The sequence below is a fragment of the Pholis gunnellus genome (assembly GCF_910591455.1).
Source record: "Pholis gunnellus genome assembly, chromosome: 15".
Lineage (NCBI taxonomy): Eukaryota > Metazoa > Chordata > Actinopteri > Perciformes > Pholidae > Pholis > Pholis gunnellus.
Window position 1 is genome coordinate 2919414 of NC_136542.1, and position 24224 is coordinate 2943637.

Sequence of the window (24224 nt, forward strand, 5' to 3'; positions counted from 1 at the left end):
CTCAGATGTCTGTTTTGAATTGTTTACTGTACAATAACATGCAGAACAATAACAAAGAAACTATCCACACTGAAATCAAATAAATGTTGGATTGCAAGTAATATAAACTTGTGATGAATGCGAATTAAAACTGCTGCCAAGCTGTCACTTTGTCCCGCCCACAAGATTCATTTTAACAGCAATCATTTGTTTGATTGCATAATAAAGACACAAAGTAACCCTATAGCAGGGATACACATAGTTATAGTTTGAACACAAGTAAGAGTTGCACAATAGCTGATTTAATAAAACAACGTTCAGAGAAACAATCTTCTGTCTTCCTGCAGTTGAGTGCGCTCTGAAGGATGGTGTTAAAGAATGTAACTGTGAGGCAATCAAGATATCAACAAGCAGATCTCATAAACGTCCTCGTACCGATGGGGAAGTCCAGAAGTAAATCAAATCTGCAGCTGTCCTTCTTCTTTTCCTCCCTGCTCCCTGCAGATAAACATGGACATGAATGATGTTTCTGCTCTTCTGTTTGGTTTGGAAAATCCCCAACAATTTGTTTTCTACACAAAGCAAATTATTATAATAATTTCTGATTCGCTGGTGCCAGTTGTTCATAAATCAAAATACAAAAATACAAATAGAATGTATGTGCATTTGCATTTAATGAATGTATGAATATGCTATCAACATAATCCGAAATATATATAAAGATAATTCTCGACATAATTCACTCATATAGAGCGCCTCTGGTGGCAATTTCCTGCATGACATAGTCTACAAAAATGTAAAAAATCTGCAATGTAATTCAATCCAGTGCAACATCTCTGCAGGACTGATTCCTCACATGATACCATAGTTTGAACAAATGATATAATATCACATTTGATCACGTTGTACATTGTGCTCACCTATGGGTTTGGAAATCAAGCATCTCTTAATAAGTAGTTCCCTTCCAAAGCCCCCTCCTTTCTCTCCCCAATCCCCTTCTTCCTCTCCTGCAGCTCCTGCACAGAAAACCTCCTCGTTGAGTAGGAGCGTCCTCCATGTGAAGCTACCAGCTTGTTGATCCCTGAGAGCAGGTCTCTCACCTGAGGGTAGCTCAGGGCATTCTGGGACTTTGTCACGTTCAGCTCATAAAAGCGGCTGCCACACTTGCGGATGAGATCCCGGAGGGTCGCGTGGGCGCCGGCCACGTAGTCGTTGATCCCCTGAGGCCTGCTGCGCTGGTCGCGGTCAAAGCGAACGAGGAGGACCATGGCGTGCTCTGCAAAGTCTCGCCCGAAGATCTTCTGCAGGTGCCCCAGCATCTCGCACTCGCCCTGGGTGAAGCGCTCCACCTGGAGCACCAGCAGGAAGACGTGGGGTCCAGGTAAGGACAGAGCCAAGCAGTCCTTGACCACCTCCAGATTCTCCGCCCCGTCCTCGTCCCACAGCTCGGGGGTGTCCACCAGGATGAGTCGCCTCCCCGCTGCGAACACCTCCTTCCGCTCACAGAACAAGGTGGGCTGAGGGGGCTCGTGGCTGGACTCATTGATTGATTTGTATTGATTACCTGCCCTCTCTAGAATGAGATTCAGAGCAGAGGACTTCCCGCTGCCAGAAAGACCCAACAGGATGACCGACATCTTCTTCGTGTCATCATCTTCAAGTCAAAGACGAGGAGAAATGGCGGTTAGGGGAGCATTTTCAGAACAATTAGAACATTAAATATGTACAACAAAAGGCAGAAATAAGAGTACATGATATATTAACTCATTCTAATTCAAACTATATGTCTTACCATCAGAGGCACTCATCTGGAGCTGCAGCATGGCCCCGTGGCTCATCACAGCCTCCTCCAGGCTCTCCCTCTTCGTCTCGTATTGCTTTTTTCCCGCCGCCTCCTTCTTTCTTTCCTCAGCATGTCTCACCTTCAGCTCCTCCATCTCTTTGGCTCTTCTCACCTCTTGCTGTTGCATCTGTTGCTTGAACGCCCACTCCTGCTCCTCGACCTCTTGCACCTTCTGTTTCAGGATCTGCATGGCCGAGTCTTCCGTGCTCCTTTTCTTGGCCTCGGTCAGCATGGCCTCCGTGTAGCCGGTCGTGCCGTTCTCAGCCAGCATGCGGTCGAGCATCTTGAGCAGAGCGCCCAGCTCCCCTTCGGCTGCAGACGATGTGATTCGGCAGTACCTTCCATCGCACGTGTTCAGCAGCTCCAGGAGGGCGTCGTCCAGTGTGTCAGCAACCTTTCCATCTTCCAGGGAGATGACTACCAGGTACTTTAAAGCCTCAGCTCCAAAGTGGGCCTGCAGTGTCTCCACCATTCTTCTCTCCCTCTTCGTGTAAAGGCCGCCTTGGATCAGCAGCAGGAATGTACTGACTCCATCTGTGCAAGACTTAAAGCAGCCATCTATTGCCCGGCTTATGCCCTCCTCTGTCATGTCTTGCTTTAAATCTGCGTAAATCAAGCTGACCAAGCGACCATCCGCTGTCAAGTCACAGACTTGATTTGGTCCCAGAGAACTGAAGGTCAACCTGAGATGCTTTTCCCCTGATCCGTGCTGCTGCAGAGACTTCAAAGAGGACCATTGCTCCACGGTGGACATGACCACCATCATATGCCTCATGTTAGCTTTGCCGTCTGCCAAACAACACAGTAATGACTTGTCAATGACTTGTGATCATTTTAAGTGCACACACCAAGAAATACAGGGTTTAAATAATGTATTTTAACAGTAACTGCAACTCAAATGCATCTGTTATTTTTTAGGCCTTGCAATTGCTAACATTGCCCTTGTATTTAAATTAGCATTGAATGTGGAGGAAAAGACAAAATGATGTCGGAAAGAATTACTTACTGTGCGACATGTCTTTTGCAGGTACTCTTACAGGTCTGCTCTAAGATCCTTGTCAGCTCCAGAGAACACCTGAAACTGGATTCTCTGGCTCTGAGACAAGCATTATGAGGGCGGAAAAAAAATAAGATGCTTCCTGGTTACAACTTTTTCACGTGTGACCCAAAGTTTTGCTGTTAAGGAAGTGCATTCCACAGCACAAAAGGCTTATGTTTCATAACGTCATGCCTGAGTTCTTAGAAACAAGTCTGCTCACTAGCATTGCTTTACTCACAAATAAGAAACAATACTTCATACTAAAACCTTTGTGCACGTTAAACCAATAATCTTTAGTAAGCATCCATGCCAAACTGTAAAACACTATCTTTTCTGTTTGTTGAACAAACACACACACAACACACACACAGCCTTGCATCCCTAATTAATATGATGGGGTGCAGATTTCTCTCCCCATAATGTGAAATTTGTCGAAGTGTCCTTGGGCAAGATACTGCACCCCATCAGTGTGTCAGTGTGCATGAATGGGCATCAGATTGGGTCCTTGAGCACCTTATGGTACCCTCTGCCATCAGTGTATGAAGGGGGTAAATATTGGCATGTGGCGGTGGCTTCGATTGGTCGAAGACTAGAAAGGCGCTATACAACTGAAAGTCCATTTTAAGCATGCCAGCGTTTCAAAGGTAATATTTGAGGTGAACATTTTAAATTGAATTGGTTTGCAAACTCCTTATCAGTTGGCCTGATTCAGTTTCCTTTTCCCTACCTGACTATATTATGTCCCTGCCCTCTGCACAATAAAGCCAGTCTGACAGGCATCCTGTGATTGTTTATGGTCTTCATTATTGCTGAATCAGCCTCATTGCAGATAAAACAAAGTAGTATATTAGTGCTATGACATGCAGGATAAAAAATGTGATAAAAGCGTCCTTGTGAACATACAAGGTTAACACTAATGACAAGGAAATCTGTTTAAAACAAGAAATAGTTTCTGGTTGAATTAGCTCCTGAAAGGATTTCTTAATCATCTCATCACTTGTGATGAAAAAACAACAAAACAACATTAAATTATCACTTCCAGCACATGCAGACTCGCATGGATTTAGCAACAGTATAAGAAGGGGTTCCCCTCCATACACAACAACTGAGATTACTGAGGGATTGCACCATCTCCCTATGCTGCTTCGCGCTGGTGCCTGCCGCTGTCAAAACGGCCCAAAACAAGACAGTACGACAGCGTAAAATAGGGGGGGATGTCTGCTTATTTCAGATACATTGCTTTTCTTAAACCGCTTGATTCGGCCAATAGAAAAATATGGTACTGTCTATAATAAAGGTTTCGGAATTTATAGTAATGTCTGATATATTTTGTCACCCCCCCCCCCCCCAACTTTTGTAATAATATTCTGGACGCCCCTAAACATCAAGTGGTTTGCTCCGTTGCTAAGCTATCTTGTGTAGACGTTCTCCAGGGTGATGAAGAAGATGTAGTTAGTCGGCCCTTACATACATAACGTTGTTCGATTTAAAACGTAAATTGTGTGAGCCGGGACAAAACAATCACCATGGCCGGTATTAGGAGAGTCAACGGAAAATTGTCGGGAATTAGCCCAGCTGTCAGGTAACGTTACTGTCCAATTGTCTTTACGGAAAACGCCTCAGTGAAGCTGTCAAGCTAACCTAGCTATCCTAACGTTAGCGCTAGACACTGTCCGTTATTCGTCGTCGTTTTAACATCTTAGGTCAAGTTAACGGTCCTGTTAACAGTAACGTCTAACGTTAGTAACGTACGTTACGCTGTGAGTAGTTGTACATTGGCTGGTTAAGCAATGCTACATATTTATTTAGCTAGCGGTGCCATCCCCCGTTCCTAGAAATACCCCTCACATCAGTCAAGTATGAATAAATTAAATAAAAAACAGTCAAGTATTTGTATTGTCAAAACCTAAAGCTAACGTTAACGGTTACGGGTAATGACGTTAATGCATAACGATTTACGTAGAATATGTGGGAAGTCATGTTAACATTACACGAAACAAACAAACAAAAAAAATATAAAAATAACCTAAATCGTCACGCTATAACGTAACTAATTTATTATTTACCTAACTCTGCTGAAACTGTCATAATTGTAAGATTGTATGTTACGCTATAAGTTAAAACAGTATACCGTTCAACTGTTTGTATTTCTCCTCTATAAATATAATTAATTATTTGTATTTAAAGAAAACATTTATTGTTATTATTTTATACAACTATACTTTTGAGTTTTTGTTGAATTTATTAATATTTTACTTTTATTACAGGTTTACTAGGTTTACTATTATTAATATGTCATATATGAAAATAAATTGAGCAAAAGTAGAAGTAAAACAGTATAATCAACTGTTTGTATTTCTCTTATATATTATATGATATAATAATAATATAATATTAATAATGCTATAATATGAGAAGAACTATGTCATAGAAACCTGTGGAAATCATGAGATCTTTAACATTAGCTTATCTCAAAAACGGAATGACGATGATTTGCCATAAAAGCATTTTTCTAAAAAAATAATTGTTTTAAGTTTTTTAAGTTTGAGAAAACCAAAAAAATCCAAGGTCCAACTTCTATTTCTGAGGTGGTTTGTTTTTATCAAATTATGAAAAGTGAATGAACTCTATGGAAACTACAAGTAGATTGGACCATGTTAATAACTAACAAAGTCAGGACTACATAGTTATATTTATTTATTTTTTCTTGTGACTTTTTCCAGTTGCAGTCGCCTGCGTCAGGTTCAGTCTCTGCTCTGTGAGGGTGGCATTGCCACTCCTGATGGCATCCTGTGCTCTCTTGGTATGTTAAGTTGCAAACATTTTATCTTAAACTTTAGTTTCTGTATCTGGCCTGGTTAACTGCACTGCCAACTGCTAGAGGAAATCACCAAACAAATGGTGGATAAAACAATTCATATGGTCATTTCAAAACATATTAATGTAATTTTTTGTGTATTTCAGGAATTGACAGCAGATATAATGAGGGGTGCACTGAGCTGGCGAAATACCTGTTCTATGGACTATATGAAAGAAATCAGCTGAATCTTGGACAAGTCCTTGAGGAGTTTCCTGATGAAATGCTGGATGGTGAGTTTTTCCGCGTGTTGTTCACTACGTTTGTACTCCTATTTCTGTGCTTGCTTTAGTTTGTATCCATTCTGACACATTGCTTGTCTGCTTTCCAGATGTAATCCTGCTGATCAAGGCAGATTGTGTTCATCTGTACTGCAACCCAATGAACTACAGTTACCTGTTGCCCTACGTGTCCCACTGGAGGAACCTGCATCTCTACTGCATGACAGAGGCGGAGGTTAATGCTTCAGTTGATTACAGTTCCTGTATGCTTCAGTTAGGAGTAGGAACTTTATCAAGAGTATTTAAGCATGTTGATGTATTCATCTGGCTAAAATGTTAACCCTTGCAGGTTACTATTAATCTTTTCAGTCATCTTAAGTGTTGCATCTTGTCTATACAGGCTGCACAGTGAAAGCAGCATATTCACTTTCATCAATGACAGAGTGTGTTCTAGTTTTTTACCAATGCACCTGTAATGTGTGCACAGGTGGCTCAGTCCCTTCAGGTAATGATTGCTATTGCTGAAAATTGTAAATATGACCCTTTGTAGCAGTGTTTGTGTTTGTTAATCCTGATCAAGTCCTTGTTGTAATTGTCCCACCTCCACACACAGTATGAAGATGAGGAAGCAGCAGAAGAATTCAAAATCTCCAGTTTTGTCACGATGGTGCAGGACTGCTATCGTATTGGTGTACCTAACAGCTCCCAGGGTACATATCATCACGTTTGCATCTCCACATTCATTCACTACACATGTGGGAAAGAGATAGTGAAACGTATTCACAGATAATTTCACCAACAACAGGTAAAATGTTTGCTCTTCCTTTCCTTCTAGGACACATCCAGAGGTTTGACATGTTTATGGTGGAAAAGTGGCCCCTGATTCAAGCATTCGCCCTGGAAGGCATCGGTAGAGGGAGCTTTTTTACCATGAAATACAAGGTACCTTCCAACAGTTGCAAAAGTGAAAGATGTTAAACATTACAAATGTTTGTTGCACAACATTGTACTTGTGGTTCTACACTTCTTCTTTAATATATTCCTGCCGTTCCAGCTAATGGACATGAGTGAGAAGCTGTGGCAGGTTTACAGCAGACTGGACCCCGTGTCCCTGGATAATCTCCTCACAGAGGTAATACCTGCTTCCTTTTCCTTTTGCATGTTCAGAAATCTATTTGTAATGATCAGTCATTTGTTTTTTTCCAGCATGTTATTGATAAAAGGAAAAGTTAAAAGTTACATTATCTAAAAAATGTTAAGTCTATCTGATTAATCAGGCCGTCAGCTGAAGTATAATTGATTGATTTTGATCACTAAGTTTTAGTTGGTCATAAGTGACATTAATACTTTGTTCATAGCCATATTTAGTATGTGAAGTGGTGAACATGAGCATTCAGTATGCTACTGTATGCACTCTAACCTTGGTGTGGTTTGCTGTATTTTTAGGACTTGGTGAACTTTGAGAAGCAGTGGAGCGGCTTCTTCTCCAGCATGGACCTGGAGAGCCATCTGTCCATCCTGGAGCTCTCTGAAGCACAGGCAGGAGAGGTACGTCTATCTCCACTTATGGGACACAAATAAATAAATGCAAAGTGTATATTCAAACTGCATTGTTCAATGTCTATGTGTAGTAGTCACAAGTGCACTTGTGTCTGCATAAAGTGTATTCTCATCAATCCACAGGCATTCCGTACTTATTACTCTCATGGACTGATCTCAAGCAACATCACAGATAAAAGGTACGCTCCTTATTCAACAATGTCATATTCTGAAATGATATTCATTAGTTCATTAGTCTTAATACAATCGCTTTATAAAATTTTTCTTATTTCAGTAAAAGTCAGCAGCCCTTTGTGTTGCTTGGAAAGCATTCCTCCTCAGAGGACTTGGAGGATTATTCGTTCAACTTTCCCTCAGAGAGTCATCAGGTCCGCAATACAGGACCCGAGGGTTCTGCAGCCAGACACATGGTGAGGAGCCTGAGATGGAAACAGTGTGATGTATCCAGCTAACACTGTAAACCACTTGCATTATGATAGGGTCCCTATTATTGGCTTGGCATCTGCCAAAGTGGTTCGTATGGTAGAAGACCTGTCAGTCTGTGCTCAGGTAGACAAATAGTGGTCTGCTGCTACATGAATGTTCTGAATATGGTATGAGGAACCTTCACTGTTTTCTAAATCACATTGCTCAAGTTAAAGAGGATAAGTGGCCTGCAGCACCACCTGCTGAAGTGATTTGGTACAACATCTCATGAAACATGTAATCACTGACCCCATGTCTCCTGTAAATATGAGATTTAGGTATATTTGCAGCTTTGTGAAGTGGGAACATGCCATGATTGTATCTTTCAAAAGAAACACTTTTTTGCTCATTAGATTCTGCAGTGTGTGGCTCCCAAAGGACCTCTAGCCTGCTCTCGGACCTACTTCTTTGGGACCACCCACTCTCCATACCTTGGTGAGCTTTTACTGGATGACTTTGCCTATTTCATATTGATTGAACTGCACATTTGTACAAATATTAGTTCAAAGATGTTTAGGTTTTTTACATTATTGTCCTTTGCATCACATTTCAGAGGTAGTCCTGCTGCAGAGCATAGTTTATTCACACAGGGGTTAAAGAAGCTGACCCTCAGGATTGCTAGTGTGACATGTTGCTGTGTTGAGTTAAATGTGGGGTCCAGAACGGGCTTGGCCTGCCTGGGGTTAACTGTAATATGAGAAGCCCTTATTTGTATCCTTAGTATATCATTTGTTTGTTTCATCCACAGGAAATCAGAACACAGAGCAAAATAAAACACAAGTCTTGTAAGTGATTTAGTTTTGGATCTCATGATCAACATCTTTTCCCTGTACGCTATTGTTTTGTTAAATATTGCAGAATGCTGAAATGAAAGAGTTTTTGGGTTTTTTTTCAGACTTTTGTCGCAGATTTATTCAGCTGCTGTTCAAGCAGTCCTGTCAGGGATCAAAAGCTACTCCTTTACCTCCAGCGCTACCAAGGTAAGAAAAATGAGAGCACCTGTTTTAACATGAATCCTTCAGAATGTAATCTATCGCGCACAGTTTCTCATAAAGGCGTGTTTATTATCCCAGGCGAAGGATGTAGCAGAGAACACCTTTCTACTGGCTTTGGACTCGATGAATTTAAGTCAGTACCGCAGTTCTCTCAGGTACAGACTGATCATCCTTCCTGTGAGACTTTTAGCCAAGCACAAATGTAATTTATTTGTTTGACTTGGTTTGACTCTGTGTTTTCTTTGTTCAGGTCCAAATGTGAATTCAGCATACAAGCAGTGAATATGCAGGGACGGTGGGTGTTCACTAGTCCTGGTTGGACCACTGGTCTTCTGCAAGCATTTGCTTTATTTAAATAAATCGACACTTTCTTCAAAAGCTTTTTGTAAATGTGTGATTTCAGGATTTCAGAACCTGTTTTGTTCTTGTTTTCAGGATCATTCCTCTGACTGATAAAGACAGCCGTTACGTAGTCAAGACAGTAAGTTAGAGAGGCTAATTATTGTTTTGCTTGAAAAGAATAACTTTTGTGTACAATTTCCCTCTTAAACGCTTTTTTTCTTCATCTAACTAATTCTACTTTTATTCTCAGGCCTCCATGACTGTCCATGACATCCCAGACCTGCAGTGGGACGGGGGCGACCTGGGCTCTGTGGTCTTCTCTGAATCCTTCTTGGAGTCCGGCATCAACATTCAACAGAAAGGTACAATACTGATTAGATTAAATCTGATTATAATGGATTGCTGAGTGACATACTGTATTAAATACAGTGACAAACAAAAATGAGAATCATATTTGTGATCCATCTTCCTTGTTTGACTTTGTTGTTTGTGCTTCATTCTGTTTCCTCTCCTGCAGACGGCACTGTGTCCTCAGACAGCTGCTACACCGTCCTGACTACAACTGTGCCTCGATACGCCTGCTGGCTGGTATGTGTGGGGCCGAAAATCAGAAAGATTATGATTAATGTGATACGCAGAATGTTTGGATACATACAAGTTACATACAAAACATGTTGTCTCATCCTTAGTTTAAGGAATACACCATTTTATTTCTCCCAGCATTGTTTGTTTGGTGTCTTATGGTCATATTGTTTTTAGATGGAACCTGATGTCAAGCAATCTGAGCAAGCCCAGCATCTTGCTAAGGTAAGCTCAGAGTTCATGTGTCCACTGCAGAGTATGAATACATGTTGATGTGTGTGTGAACATGTGACCTCATCACTTACACGATGTGTCTTCAACAGAAAGAGGAAGGCACTTGTCTGGGATCTGCTCTGACTGTAGCAGATGCTGCGTACGTGTTCTCCAGCAGCCAGCTCTCCACACCTGAAGAAGGTGACACTCTCCAGTAGTATTGACAAAACGTGCTTCATTTATATATATATACACAGTAACTTACAATGCTGCTGTACAACCTTAGATTCTTAGATTACTGACTTAGCCTGGAATCAATTGTCAAAGTCAACCCTCCACCACCCTGTCACATTTCACAGAAATGAAATTCTGTGAATCAACAAAATAGACTTTTAATCAAAGCTTTATTCACAGTATTTCATTTCAGTGTAAATGTGACGGTGCATTCACAAGATATTCTGGCCAATGTCTTACCTCGTTATGTGACAAACAGTCGTGATTCTGCCTAACTTTCAATGTTCCTTCAATTGTTACTCTTAGGAAAAATCGTTTTCCTCTCTGAGGGACTGCTGTTCATCCATTCTCAATACGGAAGCATTACACTGTCCAAAGATCACATCAGCACCATCAAGTTCTATGATCCGGTAATATTCACAGTTATGACACATGTATGATCACATATGTATATAAAGTTCTATTTTGTTGTTACATAGTACATTAATGATTTAAAAGACATTTCTTTACTGTGATTAAACATAATGATATAAATCCATATGCAGTTTAATTTCTGGTTCCAACCTGTGTATGATGTATGTGTCGTCTTCTTACCAGGACTCCAGCGCTGTGGCGTCTCTCCTCGTGGAGTATGACAGCAGCCTGCTCCCCCACCTCCCGTTCCCTCTCCACAGCGCTGACCGCTGTCTGGTCTTTGCTCTTCAGCCCAGGTCTAAGAGCCACAGGGCCTTCTACTCCAAGGTAAAACCTGAAGCCAGGGACGTCTCACAGGGTTTGAGATTCAACATACACATGACTCAGTCTCTCATCATGCTTGTGAAATATATTTCTAAGGAGCCAGCTGCCATGTTTCTACAGTAGCCCAGAACGGACAAACCAAACATTGGCTCTATTTAGGGCCTTTCGCGTTTTTGCGTTTTCCTTTTTTTCTCCCCATTAGGACCGCATTTGTTTTTTGTGTTGGATGATCTATTACTGTAAAACAAGCCATCCTAATCATTGTATGCTCATTAAAAATACAGCTACAGTTGTCTGAATCTTTTTTCTCTTTGGTTTCAGGTTTTGTCAGTGTGGCAAAAATCCGACTCTGGACTTAATCTGCAAATGGTGGACCAAAAGCACCTGTCCTGGAACCAGAAAAACATGTAAGATCATTTAAGATTAGTTGTCTGTATGCTACATTCCATTGCACGTTCCTTGGAGTATGGGAAGTAAGCAGTTTGTCCTTGAAATATCACAATTTTAGAAAATGTTTTTGATCTTATTTGATCCAATAAGGTCCAAATTCTAATGATTTTTTTTGTCCTCTCAGGCACAGCAGGCTGCAGAAGCTGCATGACAGTCAGGAGCCACCAGTGGCCAAACGCAGAGGCAGCCTGAAGACTTCATACTCCCAGCTGCCAGAGCAGGACATGTTAGTACACACTCCAGTCACTCAGTAGAGGGCTTCACAGTTGGACCAAACAAATAATAGAACCTGATGCTAGGTATTGCTTGATCGTGGGTATGTCTTCCAAAAACAGCATTTTCAGCCTGTGTTTCTTGATACAGTGTCATCTTTGGTGACCATCCACACGTTAAAGACTCTTCCTTATCTGGTCGAAAATAAACAGTGCACGCGCATTTTCTTTCTTGCCATTGTAACTGTAATAAAGACGACCACATGCAAGGATAACTCTGCTTCTCGGTCTTCCCAAATCTGTCCCCTCGTATAAATAGACATCCAACTGTTTTAAGCATTTGCACCCAAAATGAACAAACCGCACAGTGCTTCTCAAAATGTGTCACTCTCTTTTGCAAAGTGTTTCATTGTGGTCTCATTTCTAAGCACTCTGTTCCAGTAGAGATAATAAAAAAGAAATGATTTTGTGCTTTTATATAAACGTAAACTGGAGCAAATAGGACACAGTGGAAGGAAAGTCTTTAACTGTAGTACTTCACTTTTATCCTTTTCCTTACATGTTCAGCTGCTAAAATACTAGTGCCATTCAGTTCTTACCTCATTTCTGCTTACTGATCCTTCTATTCTGGTCCACGCCAGGTTTCTTCAGCACTTTGCCTTGAGTAGTATCGGTCAGGAGCCCATCCTGTATGACCACCTGGGGGCGCTCTTCCCCTCTGCAGAGCTGAGGAATCCAGTCACCAGTCAGGGAGACAAGGTGAGCTCGTCGACTGAGGTGCAGCGGAAAATGTAGACAAGAAAAAACCTTCCTGGTTCCTTCAAAGAATGCGCTGTTCTATCATCCCTAATTTGGCTTTTTATGTGTGCAAAGGTTGTCATAACCATCATCACTGGATTACCGGGAAGCCATAAGAAAAGACTCTGCAATTTCCTGGTCCAGTTGAACAAGGAACATGGAAGGTGAGATGTTCCTTCGGTTTGTGTTTTTTTTTTGTTACAGTGTTGCTCTGTTATTATTTTTAATCTTAAATATGTTATAGCTATAAGCAACGCAAACAAAAACATTACAATTTGATTTTCATTTCATCCGTTCTGTAGGTGGGTGGTGTACAGGCCTGGTCCTGACAGCTGTGACGGCTTCTCAGCCTCTCACCTGCAGCAGTATTTGTCCAGCTTCCTGGAGAGCCAGAGAGGCCCTGAAGGCAAACCCCGTCTGTTGGTGCTCTCACCTGGGTAAGAAGGTCAAACCCCGTCTGTTGGTGCTCTCACCTGGGTAAGAAGGTCAAACCCCGTCTGTTGGTGCTCTCACCTGGGTAAGAAGGTCAAACCCCGTCTGTTGGTGCTCTCACCTGGGTAAGAAGGTCAAACCCCGTCTGTTGGTGCTCTCACCTGGGTAAGAAGGTCAAACCCCGTCTGTTGGTGCTCTCACCTGGGTAAGAAGGTCGATCGGTTTGATACAGCTCGGATCTGAGAAGTCAAGACTCCAGTAGAGCAGAGCTGAGCTAAAAGGAACCGTTTATATACCAAAAATACTACAATTTGAAATGAATGTTATCTGACGTTTAACATTCAATGTCTTAAATACTAACAATGTCATCCCAGCACATAAAACAGATCGTAGATCTCATCATTCTGTTGTCGTAGTTCTTACTGAGCTTCACCTTCTCCCACATCTGGGCAGGAGAAGCTGCTACCCTATGAGTACTTAGATATTATGGGGTATTCAGACCTAACAATATCAGAGGGCACTTGAAGAAATGACAAAAAGAAAAGAGTGAATTGATGAACTGTTCATTGTCGGTGTGTGATGACGTGTTCATTTGTAAATGTCTCTACTTGGACAGATACACAGATGTTCTGGATGTGGTCCAGGCTGTGCTCTTCCACCCTGACCCAGTTGTCCAAGCGTGTTTCACCATCGGCGCCGTCACTGCCTGTGTGGACCCGCTGGCCTCCTGCGTGGAGCACAGGTGACGTTTCTTTCTCCAGTAGATTAGGTCTCAACACTGCGTCTGTTAAAGGGAAAGCAAACCTAACGAGCTTTAACTGCCATAAAGAAATGTGTATCAGATGAAATGATGTCCACTGACATCAAGCTTAGTTTGTCATTTAACAAAATCGCACAATTTCTAACTGATTGGATTACCAAACGGACCGGAACTAAAAAATAAGTGAAATGTGAAGGATGACAATACGACCAAACAAAGACATCTTTGTTACAAAGTCATTGGTAACAAAAAATTCCAACATTTACTCTTGACCCATTTCACACTGGAAACGTAAAGCTGAGTTGATTTACAGGGGATAACCCCTCAAACTCGGTGCTAACTCTGCTCCGCAGCAGGGCCAGCAAGCCCTGGGCTAAAGTCGGGCTTAGCCCACATTGGAATGTGCCGACTGAACGCTTTCTTAGCCCCGGGCTAACAGCTCCCTTAGCCTGGAGCTAAGTGCAGTGTGAAAAGCGAAGTTGACATGTCTCACATTGTACATGCAGATGAAAAGGACCTATTTAGTGACTCAGTTGCACTCAACTCAAACCCAGCGCTTCAGTACATGTCAGTCCTGCAGCGGCTTCTCAGTAAACGCCACCAAAAGAAGCAGCTGTACGTATGAACAGCTTCCCTAAGAATACGTCACCATAAATCCATCCAATGAGGATCAAACACTCACCACCTGTAGACTTGGAACATTGCTCAGGAAAGCTTATGACTTGCTCCGTTGCTGAGGACGGCAGTTGCACCCAAACACATTTCACAGCAATTGATTTGGTGACCCAGTTTCACAACAAACAACTCTGCAAATAACTCCTGCAGCACAATCCGCTGCTCTGCTATCTCTCCGTATGCTTGACATTTTCCAAAAACATACATTTTCCATATTGTGTTTTTTGTTGTGCCTGCAGCTAGCAAGAAATGTGTATTTAGTCTTTTTTTGTGCCTATTGAGGCTAAATATGCTAACACACACCAGTGATGGAGCCACTCCAGTCAGTTATGTTTTAAAGTAACGTCTGGACAGACCGAACAGATGATGACAGACAGGGCCGGATGTTGGAGGTTTCCAGGACGAGGTTACATAACACTTTTAGCTATTAAAACTCAAGGCTGGGTCCCTTTTACAGAGAGGATCAGGCCTACATTTAATCTCACTCTCCTTTTGTTACAGGCTTTAGATGTAGCTTACAGAGCTTCTCACTGTCGAAGATTGACTGAGCTGCTCCACACAATATGACATACCACTCCGGGTAATAGGCTGTTTTCCACTGCACGGCCAAGCTGCGTTGGCCAGTGATGCGTACATACAGATGAAGTCAGTCTAGAGGGTCTACTTTTTCCTACACGCTTGGAAAACTACTTTGACCGTCTTCTTAACAAGACATTTCATTGAAAAGCCAGTGGGTGTTATAACAAATCTCATAATTAGATTCTGCACATTATCTCCGGAGCATATATGGAGAACTCCCACAGTCCTTTAGAAGAGCTTTAATAATACATCTTAAACATATTCTGTGTCCTGTGCTGTAAATATATTGAGATGACCATCCAGTCAAACTCTGAAAAACCCCACTTGGCTCTGCAGTGGAAAGATGTGTTATTAGAGGTTTAGTTAGCAATGTGGTTAGCACTGACTTTTCCATGTGAGGCATCTTCAACATCCCCCCCACCCCCCCCGTCACTGTCTGTTGCCATAGATTGTGTGGAGATCTGTGGACCCACTGTGGTGCTAATTGGGAGTGGTTAGCCCAGCTTAGGCCTGACCTGCCTGTCAACCCTGTGCAGCGTAGCCCCTCTAATCCCCCCAGGTCCACATGTGTGACCAGCACCCCCTCCTCAGTGAAGCTCATCAGTCAGTCATGATCCATTCTTTATGATGAATGTAGACAGTTCATTACATCAGGACAGGAAAGATGAATGCCTTTCAAACTGCTGATCCCCCAGCCCTGCAGGCTCCCTGAGGGGGTCGCTGGTGGCCGGAGGGGGACTTGGCTCAGAGTCACGGTTCTTCAGAGAGTGGTGTATAACACTGATCGATCTGGAAACTCAGGATAAATTATGTTAAGATTAAATGAGATTACAGAAAGCTTTTACATTAAGCAGTTGCCAGTCATGATGTCATCCTATAATAAATGCCCCACGATTGATAACCGGCCTGCCAGCCAACAGCCATCACACTGAGTTAGCCTGTTTATTGCTGCACAACTGCAAAAACCCATTCGTCATAAATAGAGTTATTGTTAGTGATGATGTTGTAGAACAAGACAAGGGTTCAAATAAAGAGGACTATTAATTAAATACATGGAAATACAGCTCTTGTGCTATGTTCACATTACAGGGCTTAAAGGAATACTTCCCCCTTAAAATGACCATTTGTATATTAATTACAAAAAACTCTATTTCCCAAAACATCTGTTTACGAACTCTCACACGACTCTATAATCCAAGTCTCTAGTTTCTAATGTGAACAGGTCACTCCACCAAGATGTGCATTTGAATGATGGCGGCCTGTCAGTTTTCACCCTGTACTCACGTATATTGTACATTTAACTTAAGTTCTTCTGCCTCTCGTCTCTCTGCAGGTTTGCATTTCCTAAACTCTTGGAGCAGTGCAGCCAAGGTAAGTCCTGTCTGCTGCACCGTTTCCCAACAACGATAAACTTGGAATACTCAGGAAACATGGTATTGATATTCACTGTGTCGTGCTGTTTTGGAAGCTGTACATCATTTCCATGCCAAACATATACTGCCAGGTGTAAGAGTCAGGAAATGTTCTGGATGATTTTTGTCAAGTGAGATGAGAAGTTGTGCATTTATGATACAAATAATACTCTCACATCACAGTGAATAAGCAAATCCAACTCCAACACCAAATTAAGAAGAAATATATTATATATGTGAAACAATGCTTTGTTGTTAGCTTTGTTGATGCGAAAATGTAACTCCTTGTCGACATATTACACAAATATGGAGATCTATGGAGTACCTTGAAATCTGATCTAAATACTGAACTCACAGTGATGGTGTTCAAAATATTACCCACAATGCAGTTATTCTCCACCACTGTTGTTGTCCAAAGTGTTAGATAAAGTCTTTATACAGATCTAGTAATATAAAAACCTAAAGGGTCAGCCAATAACAGGTTCTCAGCACCCACAGCCCCAACCATCACTTCCTGTCTGAGCCCACCGTCTACACTCCATCTTGTATTCTATAGAGACATATATATATATATAGAGAGAGTCTGGCTGTCACACAATTATTATTATTATGTCTTTTTTACCTTACCAATCGTTTTGAAGGAATCCAAAAGCCAAATTCAGCTTCCAGGTACAACATGGCAGCAGTAATGCCAAAAAACCCAAACCTAGTGTGAAATATTTCTGCAGTGCCTACAACACCGACGTGATTCTGTATCTCCAGGAAAGTGAACCAGTTTCTCGTGGAATTCATATTCCCTTTTTTGCGCCTCGTTGTATGTCAGGTATTGTGAGCACCGTGGTGTTCACCGGGCTGACAGCAGAGCAGAAGCACCCTCTCATGCAGCATGTTCAGCAGCTGGTACGCTCTGCCAACCCCACCGCAGCCTTCATCCTGGCAGAGAGAGGAGCTGTCACCAGGTAGGCGCCCGCAGAATCATGATCAATGCCGCAAACACTCATTTAACTGCTTTCATCTGTGCTGAAAATATTCACTCTGGGCTGCATTTTATGTTTGCAAAGTTAAGTGTTTTTGTTGTGTGTGTTTTTTTATCAATTAGGAATGAAGACGTGAATCTGATATTTTCTGATAGCAGCTTCAGTGAGCCGCAGATGCTGAGAGCCCGTTATGTCCTCTACCCTGGCTGGTAAGACCCTCACCTGATGCACCACTTGAGTGGTGGTGACCCCCGTGTGTCCTCTCGTGTCCTCCCCGAGCCACAGATTGCCGTTGATTCCTGCCTCGGCGTTCCTCCGCCCTACCTCGCCTCCCTCCCTGCAGTTTAATTGCCACTCGGCTGCAGTGGTGGGAGTATCGGCCGCTGATTGCTGTAAAGCCCCTCGGTGCATCTTGTGTTCTATCACCAGCTGCCTGCTGGCAGCCTGTAACAAGCTGCTGGCCATGCAGTCACCATGCACACAGAGGGCGGCCTCCTTCCCTTTGGGCCCGGTCCATTCAGCTCTCATGTCTCCGTGGTCAGCCTAATATGAATCTAAATGCTCCCCTCAGATCACACACTGGATAGAAGTGGCCAGAGTCTGGCCCTTTTCCTTCACTGACCTTCGAGCTTTATTTTGCGTGTTCCTCTTACGCGTCCTAACCCTTTGACCGAGACAAGAATCTTTTTCACCTGCCGATTAGAGAGCATTTACTTTTACAGATTCATCGTCCTCTTCCACAGTTTTACCAGCGAATCACAAACACTGGCCTCTTTCATGTGGGCAGCTGGTAGAGTAAACAACTTTCCAGCCAAAGACAAAATGTAGCACAAACATTTGGCTTGCTCTACACTTAACTTTCTCACCATTCGTGTAATGTGCAATGTGTTTCAGGTGCAGAGGGCGCTTCTTCTCCGGTCTTGGGTCTCTGGTCCTCACCCAGCAGCGCGTGACTTTCAGCCGGCCCCTCGAGAGGCATCTATTTGTCACCCGCTGTAAAGGTGAGACGGAGAGGAGTTCTCCCCCCCCCCCCTTTTTTGTTTTGACTCTTACACGTGACAGAAGTTCCAGATTTGAGCTGGCAGGGTTTGATGATGATTATGTAAGCCGCCTTTCCGTCCAAATATGGAGACAACTGGAGTCTCAAAGTAATTGTCCGCTGTTGCTGCGAAACAATCTGTGTTCCCAAAGGATGCACTTGCTGCCAATTGTGCCTTCCAGGAAGCTGATCGTTTAAATGAATGTTTAAAAACACAGTTATAACTGCTGAAACTCTCATCTCTTTTCTGTAGCACTCAAGTCATCACTAAGGACAAGCCCCTTCAGAGGAAATGTGTACAACGTTTGGGGGAAAGTCCGGTTTTCTGGTAAGAAATACGCTTTTAAGCTCAAAGACGCTTTTGCTAACTTTTGAAACTTTCAGATTGTAGTTTGAATTCCAGAGAACTTGTTTTTGTTAAGCATTACTAAACAAATGTGACTTCTTGACCTGCATTTGCATTTCCCAGTTTTGGGAATTATTAGAGCAAAGGTTGCCCTCAAGGCAGTCCAGAAGCTCCTGACGGTAGGAATGCTGCTCGGTTGTTGTCTGGTGTTTAGACTTCAGCTCATACTTTGGTTTCCTCCGTATAGTTTCCCACTCTTTGTTTTCATCTGCACACCTGTGTAGAGTTGTTGCATGAGGAGAGAGTGCAGGTGCCTGTGAGGAGATATGTGTAGAGAGCTGGGAAGAGACACCAGTACGGAACGAATGTGGAGAGTGTGCTGTACCATCACATCTCCTTGGTGTCAAGTGTGCATTACAGTCACTGTCTTTAGGGTAGTGTATCATTAACATCACTTTATATTTAGTTATGTTACTTTATTTCATCTTTTGTATGTAGCTGTTGCACATTCTATACTTATTTTGCATTGCGTTAGCAGGTGTTTGACACCTTGTTTCTTTTTTACCACACACGTGAGTTCTGAGTGGTTTGGGGAGCAGAGAGGCTGAATAGATGTTCAAACATTAACGCCTCGCCGACAGCATGCTGTGACCACACAACGCTGCTCTAGCAGGTGTTACACAAGGTGTGAAGTGTATGTGCTCCTTCATCTCTGGAACCTCCAGACTCAGACCAGCTGATGGAGGTGAGCTACAACACACTGAGCGGGAGCCTCAGCATGACCCCGGGCCCCAAAGAGACCAGCACGTCCTGCTGCCTGATCTTTGATGGTGTCGGCCTCACTGACGATGGACTGAAGGACCTGCTCAGGCTGTGTGCTAAGCAGGTAGGCATTTAAATAGCATTGCTGTTTTGGATGGCAATAAACACCCCGAGACTCATAACATAAAGTCTAATACAGTGTGTCATCACATCCCTTTGGTGTTTACAGAGGCAGAAAAAGAAACCTAAGAAGACTAAAAACACCCTTTCACCACAAGAAATCAAGAGCATACATGTGAGTGTGTTTACATTTATAATTATATGTAATGTATTGTCATATAATAATTACCACATGTAGAATTCTGTGTGGACAGAACGACATTAAAGCTACTCTGTGGAACTTTGTCCACTTGGAGCAATGTTTTTATGAGCTCACGCCTGCTTTGTAAAAACTTTAGGCGTTTGCAGACCAGAGGAACCTTTTTATAGTTCTATGAACAGTAAGCTGAGCTGTCGAAGACTTCCTCTTAGGGAGTCCCCAGAACTGTTCACTTGATATTCTGTGTTTGTGTTCAGATGACCCGGCACCTGGACCCACTACCACAAGGCTACTTCTACAACGGTCACCAATATGTGGACATCTTTGGAGAAAAACTGAACCTCCATCCCTGTATCCTTTTCATGGTGGTCACTGTCTATTGTAGAACCTTCAGCACTTCTAATCTGTTACTCAACCCTGGAATACTAGAGGTTAAAAGAAATATACCAGCACACTTAAATCAACTGTTGAACAAAACCGAACTGCATACAGCCTGTGTGAGTCAGATTAGGTGATGCAAATCAAGCTCTGTGTTTGATAGTTCATAGAAAAATGTCTTTCTATATTTAATGTGGACCTAAACAGAGCAGTGACTATAAATCAGGTGTGTGGGTCTGTGTGATTGTGCTGCTGTCTCCCTTACATTGCTGTTACCACAGACATGGAAGAGTTTATTAAGGAGTACCTCGCCGAGGCCAACAAAGAGGTCGAGCTATTCAACCGTCAGCTGGAGCTGCAGGGACAGCCTGACCTGTTTGATCCCTGATAGGATCTGTATGTCCACTGCCTCCATCTGACTTATTTAACTCTTAAGGGAACCACTGTGGGGGGGACGGGGAGGGCACAGGGCTTATGTTCCAAACACTCAATGTTTGGTCACACCACAGGAAGTCCATTCATTATCTCCTGACTATGTCACTTTGTTTCCTGATTTGGTGGCAGTAAAAAGTGCAGATGAGCTTTTAAATAATCACACATAAAAGAAGTGAGCAGGGCGGTTTGCCTTATTTCCTACAGTAACACCACTAACTGTACAGTTAGGCATCATATTTATCAAATGACTGCGACTGATCGATGCGGTCACCTCCGTCAATCCAAATCAAGACGCGTTCGGCCAAGAGATGAGAGTTGCTCACAACTGCGGAAACAACTGAAACATAACGCAACACAAGACTCCATCTTTAAACCAGTGCGATTACGCCGCTAAGCCTGCGAGCGATGAGACTTTCACAATCGAAGGGAATTTCCAACCGCGCACTCCCGTCAGCCCGCGCGTTTCTGTTTATCACAGTTGGCAAATTAATGCCTCTATTTGTGGACAGGCACGGATAGCCGTGTGATTCTGGTGGGCTCCCCGGTGGGGTTTCTCAAGAATCGCTCCTCCTCTGTTGTCACCCAATCCGCGGCCCACCTGTTATCTTGTCTGCGTGCCACGCTGCAGCAGAGGGAGCGCTTGGCCATGGAGCGGTAAACATTGGACAGCCTGCTGGCTGCAGACAACTGATGAATGATGCCATTAATCACATAGCTAAACACCATCCCAGTGCTTTATTTTAAGACTCCTAAAGTGAATCTAATGAAAGTGCAATAAAGCAGACTACAGTCCTTGCAGCAAAGCGTCCTTGTTACAAATCAGCCGAGGCCGTGCAGCACACATAGAAACACTGCGGTAACGTGTCCAACACAACCTTAAAGCACTCCGTTCTGTTCTTTATAATGCTGCTAGTGAACAGTGAGACGCTCACTGCAGCCAGCTGTGGATCACTCATTTCATCATTTTGGTCAAAATGTTCTTTTATGGTTGCATTTGTTCAAAGTGTCAACATTTCCGTGTTTTGTTTTTATCTTTTGGGTCGGACAAGGGGAGGATGAGGTTATCTGGAAACACGAGTAGAGCCTTTAGTGACGGGTGCAATGCTTTGTATGTGCGTTGTGACTTTATGTCCTGTTTGAATGAGTCGTTACGCTGCAGCTCGCTCTGCGTTCGTGTGTCACACTCATGTCCTCTGCATGTCTTCCTCTGGTCAGGGTTCCTACGCAGGTTTTAAAATGACTTTGATAAGCTGTGAAAACCTGCGTCGTTGTCGTCATTAGTGCAGCTACACATTTACCACTATGTGATACGTAAGCAAACAAGCGTTTCAAAGTAAAAGCGTGGTAAATAAGCGGACTTTAGAAGTTGACGGGTGTAGGAACCCTGCTACAGTCTGTGGAGCTTTGATGGCTTTCATTCATTATGGGGTCAGCAGTGTAACATGAAGACTAATTAACAAGTTGTGAGTGAATTGATGCTGACAAAGGAACATTTTAGCACACATGCTGCTGCTGCTACAACGGTACGATATATTGCATTGACCTTTGTAGTCTTACCCAAAAACAAAAAGCAGCCCGTATTCACTGAGTACTCTGAGCTTGTCAGCGGTGTTTCTGTTAAGAGCATAATGTAGTTCCTCAGCAGTGGAGGGAAATGCTTGCTTTAGGTTCTTATCTTGGATATTATTAGATCAGTGGTGACCTTAGTGTTGCCATTCACAGCGCTGGCTATGTCCTGTTTTACATGTCTGACTGTCAGCGCTGTCCACAGCCAGTAAGAATAATTAATAATGTAGTTCTCAGCTGGCAGGCAAAAGACAAGAGTGATATCATTGTTAGCAGGTTCTCTCTCTCTCCCGGACGACTTGTGAGTATTCAAACGATCCTGAATCTGAACTCAGCCTCACACTGCTGGCCCCATCCGTCCTCTCGGCAGAGTCCGCTTTGATCCCAACAAGCCATAGCGTCTTATGCTAGATGTGCCGCTGTCTTTTAGAAGAATAGTGCCATGCATAGAATAGCACATAGCCTCTAACACGTATTACCCCCGGCATGAGGGGCTCACATGGAGAGGAGGAGCTCACCCAAAGTTACTCATTCTTCTCTTTTACTCTATAAAAGAAGTGCAATTGTACCTTGTGTTTTTATATATATATATATTGTACTTACAGTACCCTCAAAAAGCTCTTTAAGGACAACGCCTAGCAAACAGAAGGATTCTCCATAAAGGGTCTTCACAACAAGTGATGGGTTCTGTTGCAAAATGAGATGACAGCTTACAAATGACAACGTAATGCAGCAAACAGATTACGGGGGGTTAAGTGGAGCAAGATAATATGCAACATTAATCCTTTGTTGACAAAATGTGTGATGCTCTGTTTAACGTTTCAGGGTTGCTCTCTATTGTGAGCAACAGTTGCTGTCGTTCTGTAGTTGCGTAATACTGCAGAGAGTTCCCTTGATTGACAGCGAAATAGTTGCGAGGCTGACGTACGAGAGACAAAAGGTTCCACAAACCTGCTCCACACGTCAAAGAGGAAACTATATTTGGCCAAGAGATGAAAAACGAGTCCTTAAAGAGCCGAGGGTTCCGTAAGATGTTTGTGATATTTAAATGAAATGACCACTAACACATATACACGACTACTACTACGAGTACGTCGACACTATTCTGCATGTGTTGAGATGTCACGTGAATATGATACCGCGTATATTCCGAACAAAATTGCCTTTCACCAAACTGGTACAACAAAGAGAAAATAATTCACATTTATTTTACATATCTGCTAAGAAATTTGAATTACCTCGGACACGACAAATAGTATTTTTGTAAGACTGTGAATTGAGAATTCTAGATGCAAGAAAAACGTCTCGTCTCGCAAAAGCAGATGCAAAAAATAAAAAACTGCAAAAAGAGAATGTGATCGGTAGTGAGACGTCGGGTCCGATCCAGCAGTGCCTTGGCTGCGGCTAAGAAAAGCAGAGATTAAAGCTGCATTCAGAGGATCCGTCCTCCAACCGCGTTGGTGAAAGGAATCCATAGAGTCGCTCTTTAGAGCAATGTGTTTTTAATGAGTCAGAGGGTAAAGCAGGCGATGTCACACGGGGGGGAGGGCTCGGGGCGATTCAGGTAAACTAACCAAAAAAGATGTTGGAACACGGGCTGGGTACCATTCCGTTTGGATACTTCCTGCTATTTAACGCTGAGCTGCAATAACTGTATCTTAATTAATGAGGAATAGAGATCAGGCTTTGATGCCCAGCCCTAGTTGGTATCAGACAAAACAAAAAGAGGATTGAGTTTGTTGGGTGACCCCCTACTTATATTGCACATGGGGGGGGGCAAAGAGCCCTCCACAAGCCTCTCAGTGTGACCGCTGCGCAGCTCTCTGGCTAACTGAGCACCCTGGTGTCTTCATCCTGTGTGTGGAGGCGAGCCACTTTGTAGCTGAAGTTATAGGACAAAAACAAAGTTTGGTGTTAATTGGTTTTATATGGGGGGGGGGGGGGTTGTTCTTTTCTAGTTTTGAAGATTGGCTCCAGTGTTCAAAAGGACCAACTGTGTGGAATGTATGCACTCCT

The 24224-nt window shown here is 42.9% G+C and overlaps 1 protein-coding gene across 1 annotated transcript; it reads left to right on the forward strand.

The window, feature by feature from the left end:
• Window positions 1–4387: 4387 nt before the first annotated feature.
• dnaaf9 (dynein axonemal assembly factor 9) lies at window positions 4388–20640 on the forward strand (the record flags this gene model as incomplete). The annotated part of the gene is made up of 37 exons (XM_079175267.1): window positions 4388–4443; window positions 5585–5664; window positions 5826–5951; window positions 6050–6174; window positions 6553–6649; window positions 6775–6881; window positions 6994–7071; window positions 7386–7487; window positions 7623–7678; window positions 7774–7909; window positions 8318–8399; window positions 8713–8749; window positions 8860–8944; window positions 9038–9114; window positions 9210–9254; window positions 9395–9440; window positions 9552–9663; window positions 9819–9889; window positions 10061–10108; window positions 10207–10297; window positions 10637–10740; window positions 10928–11071; window positions 11390–11475; window positions 11643–11744; window positions 12372–12489; window positions 12604–12692; window positions 12831–12965; window positions 13577–13702; window positions 16308–16345; window positions 17210–17345; window positions 17486–17572; window positions 18258–18364; window positions 18656–18730; window positions 19474–19634; window positions 19740–19805; window positions 20087–20180; window positions 20489–20640. 37 exons carry the CDS (start codon window positions 4388–4390, stop codon window positions 20593–20595), a joined length of 3432 nt encoding a protein of 1143 aa, XP_079031393.1. The 3' UTR covers window positions 20596–20640.
• Window positions 20641–24224: the final 3584 nt, after the last annotated feature.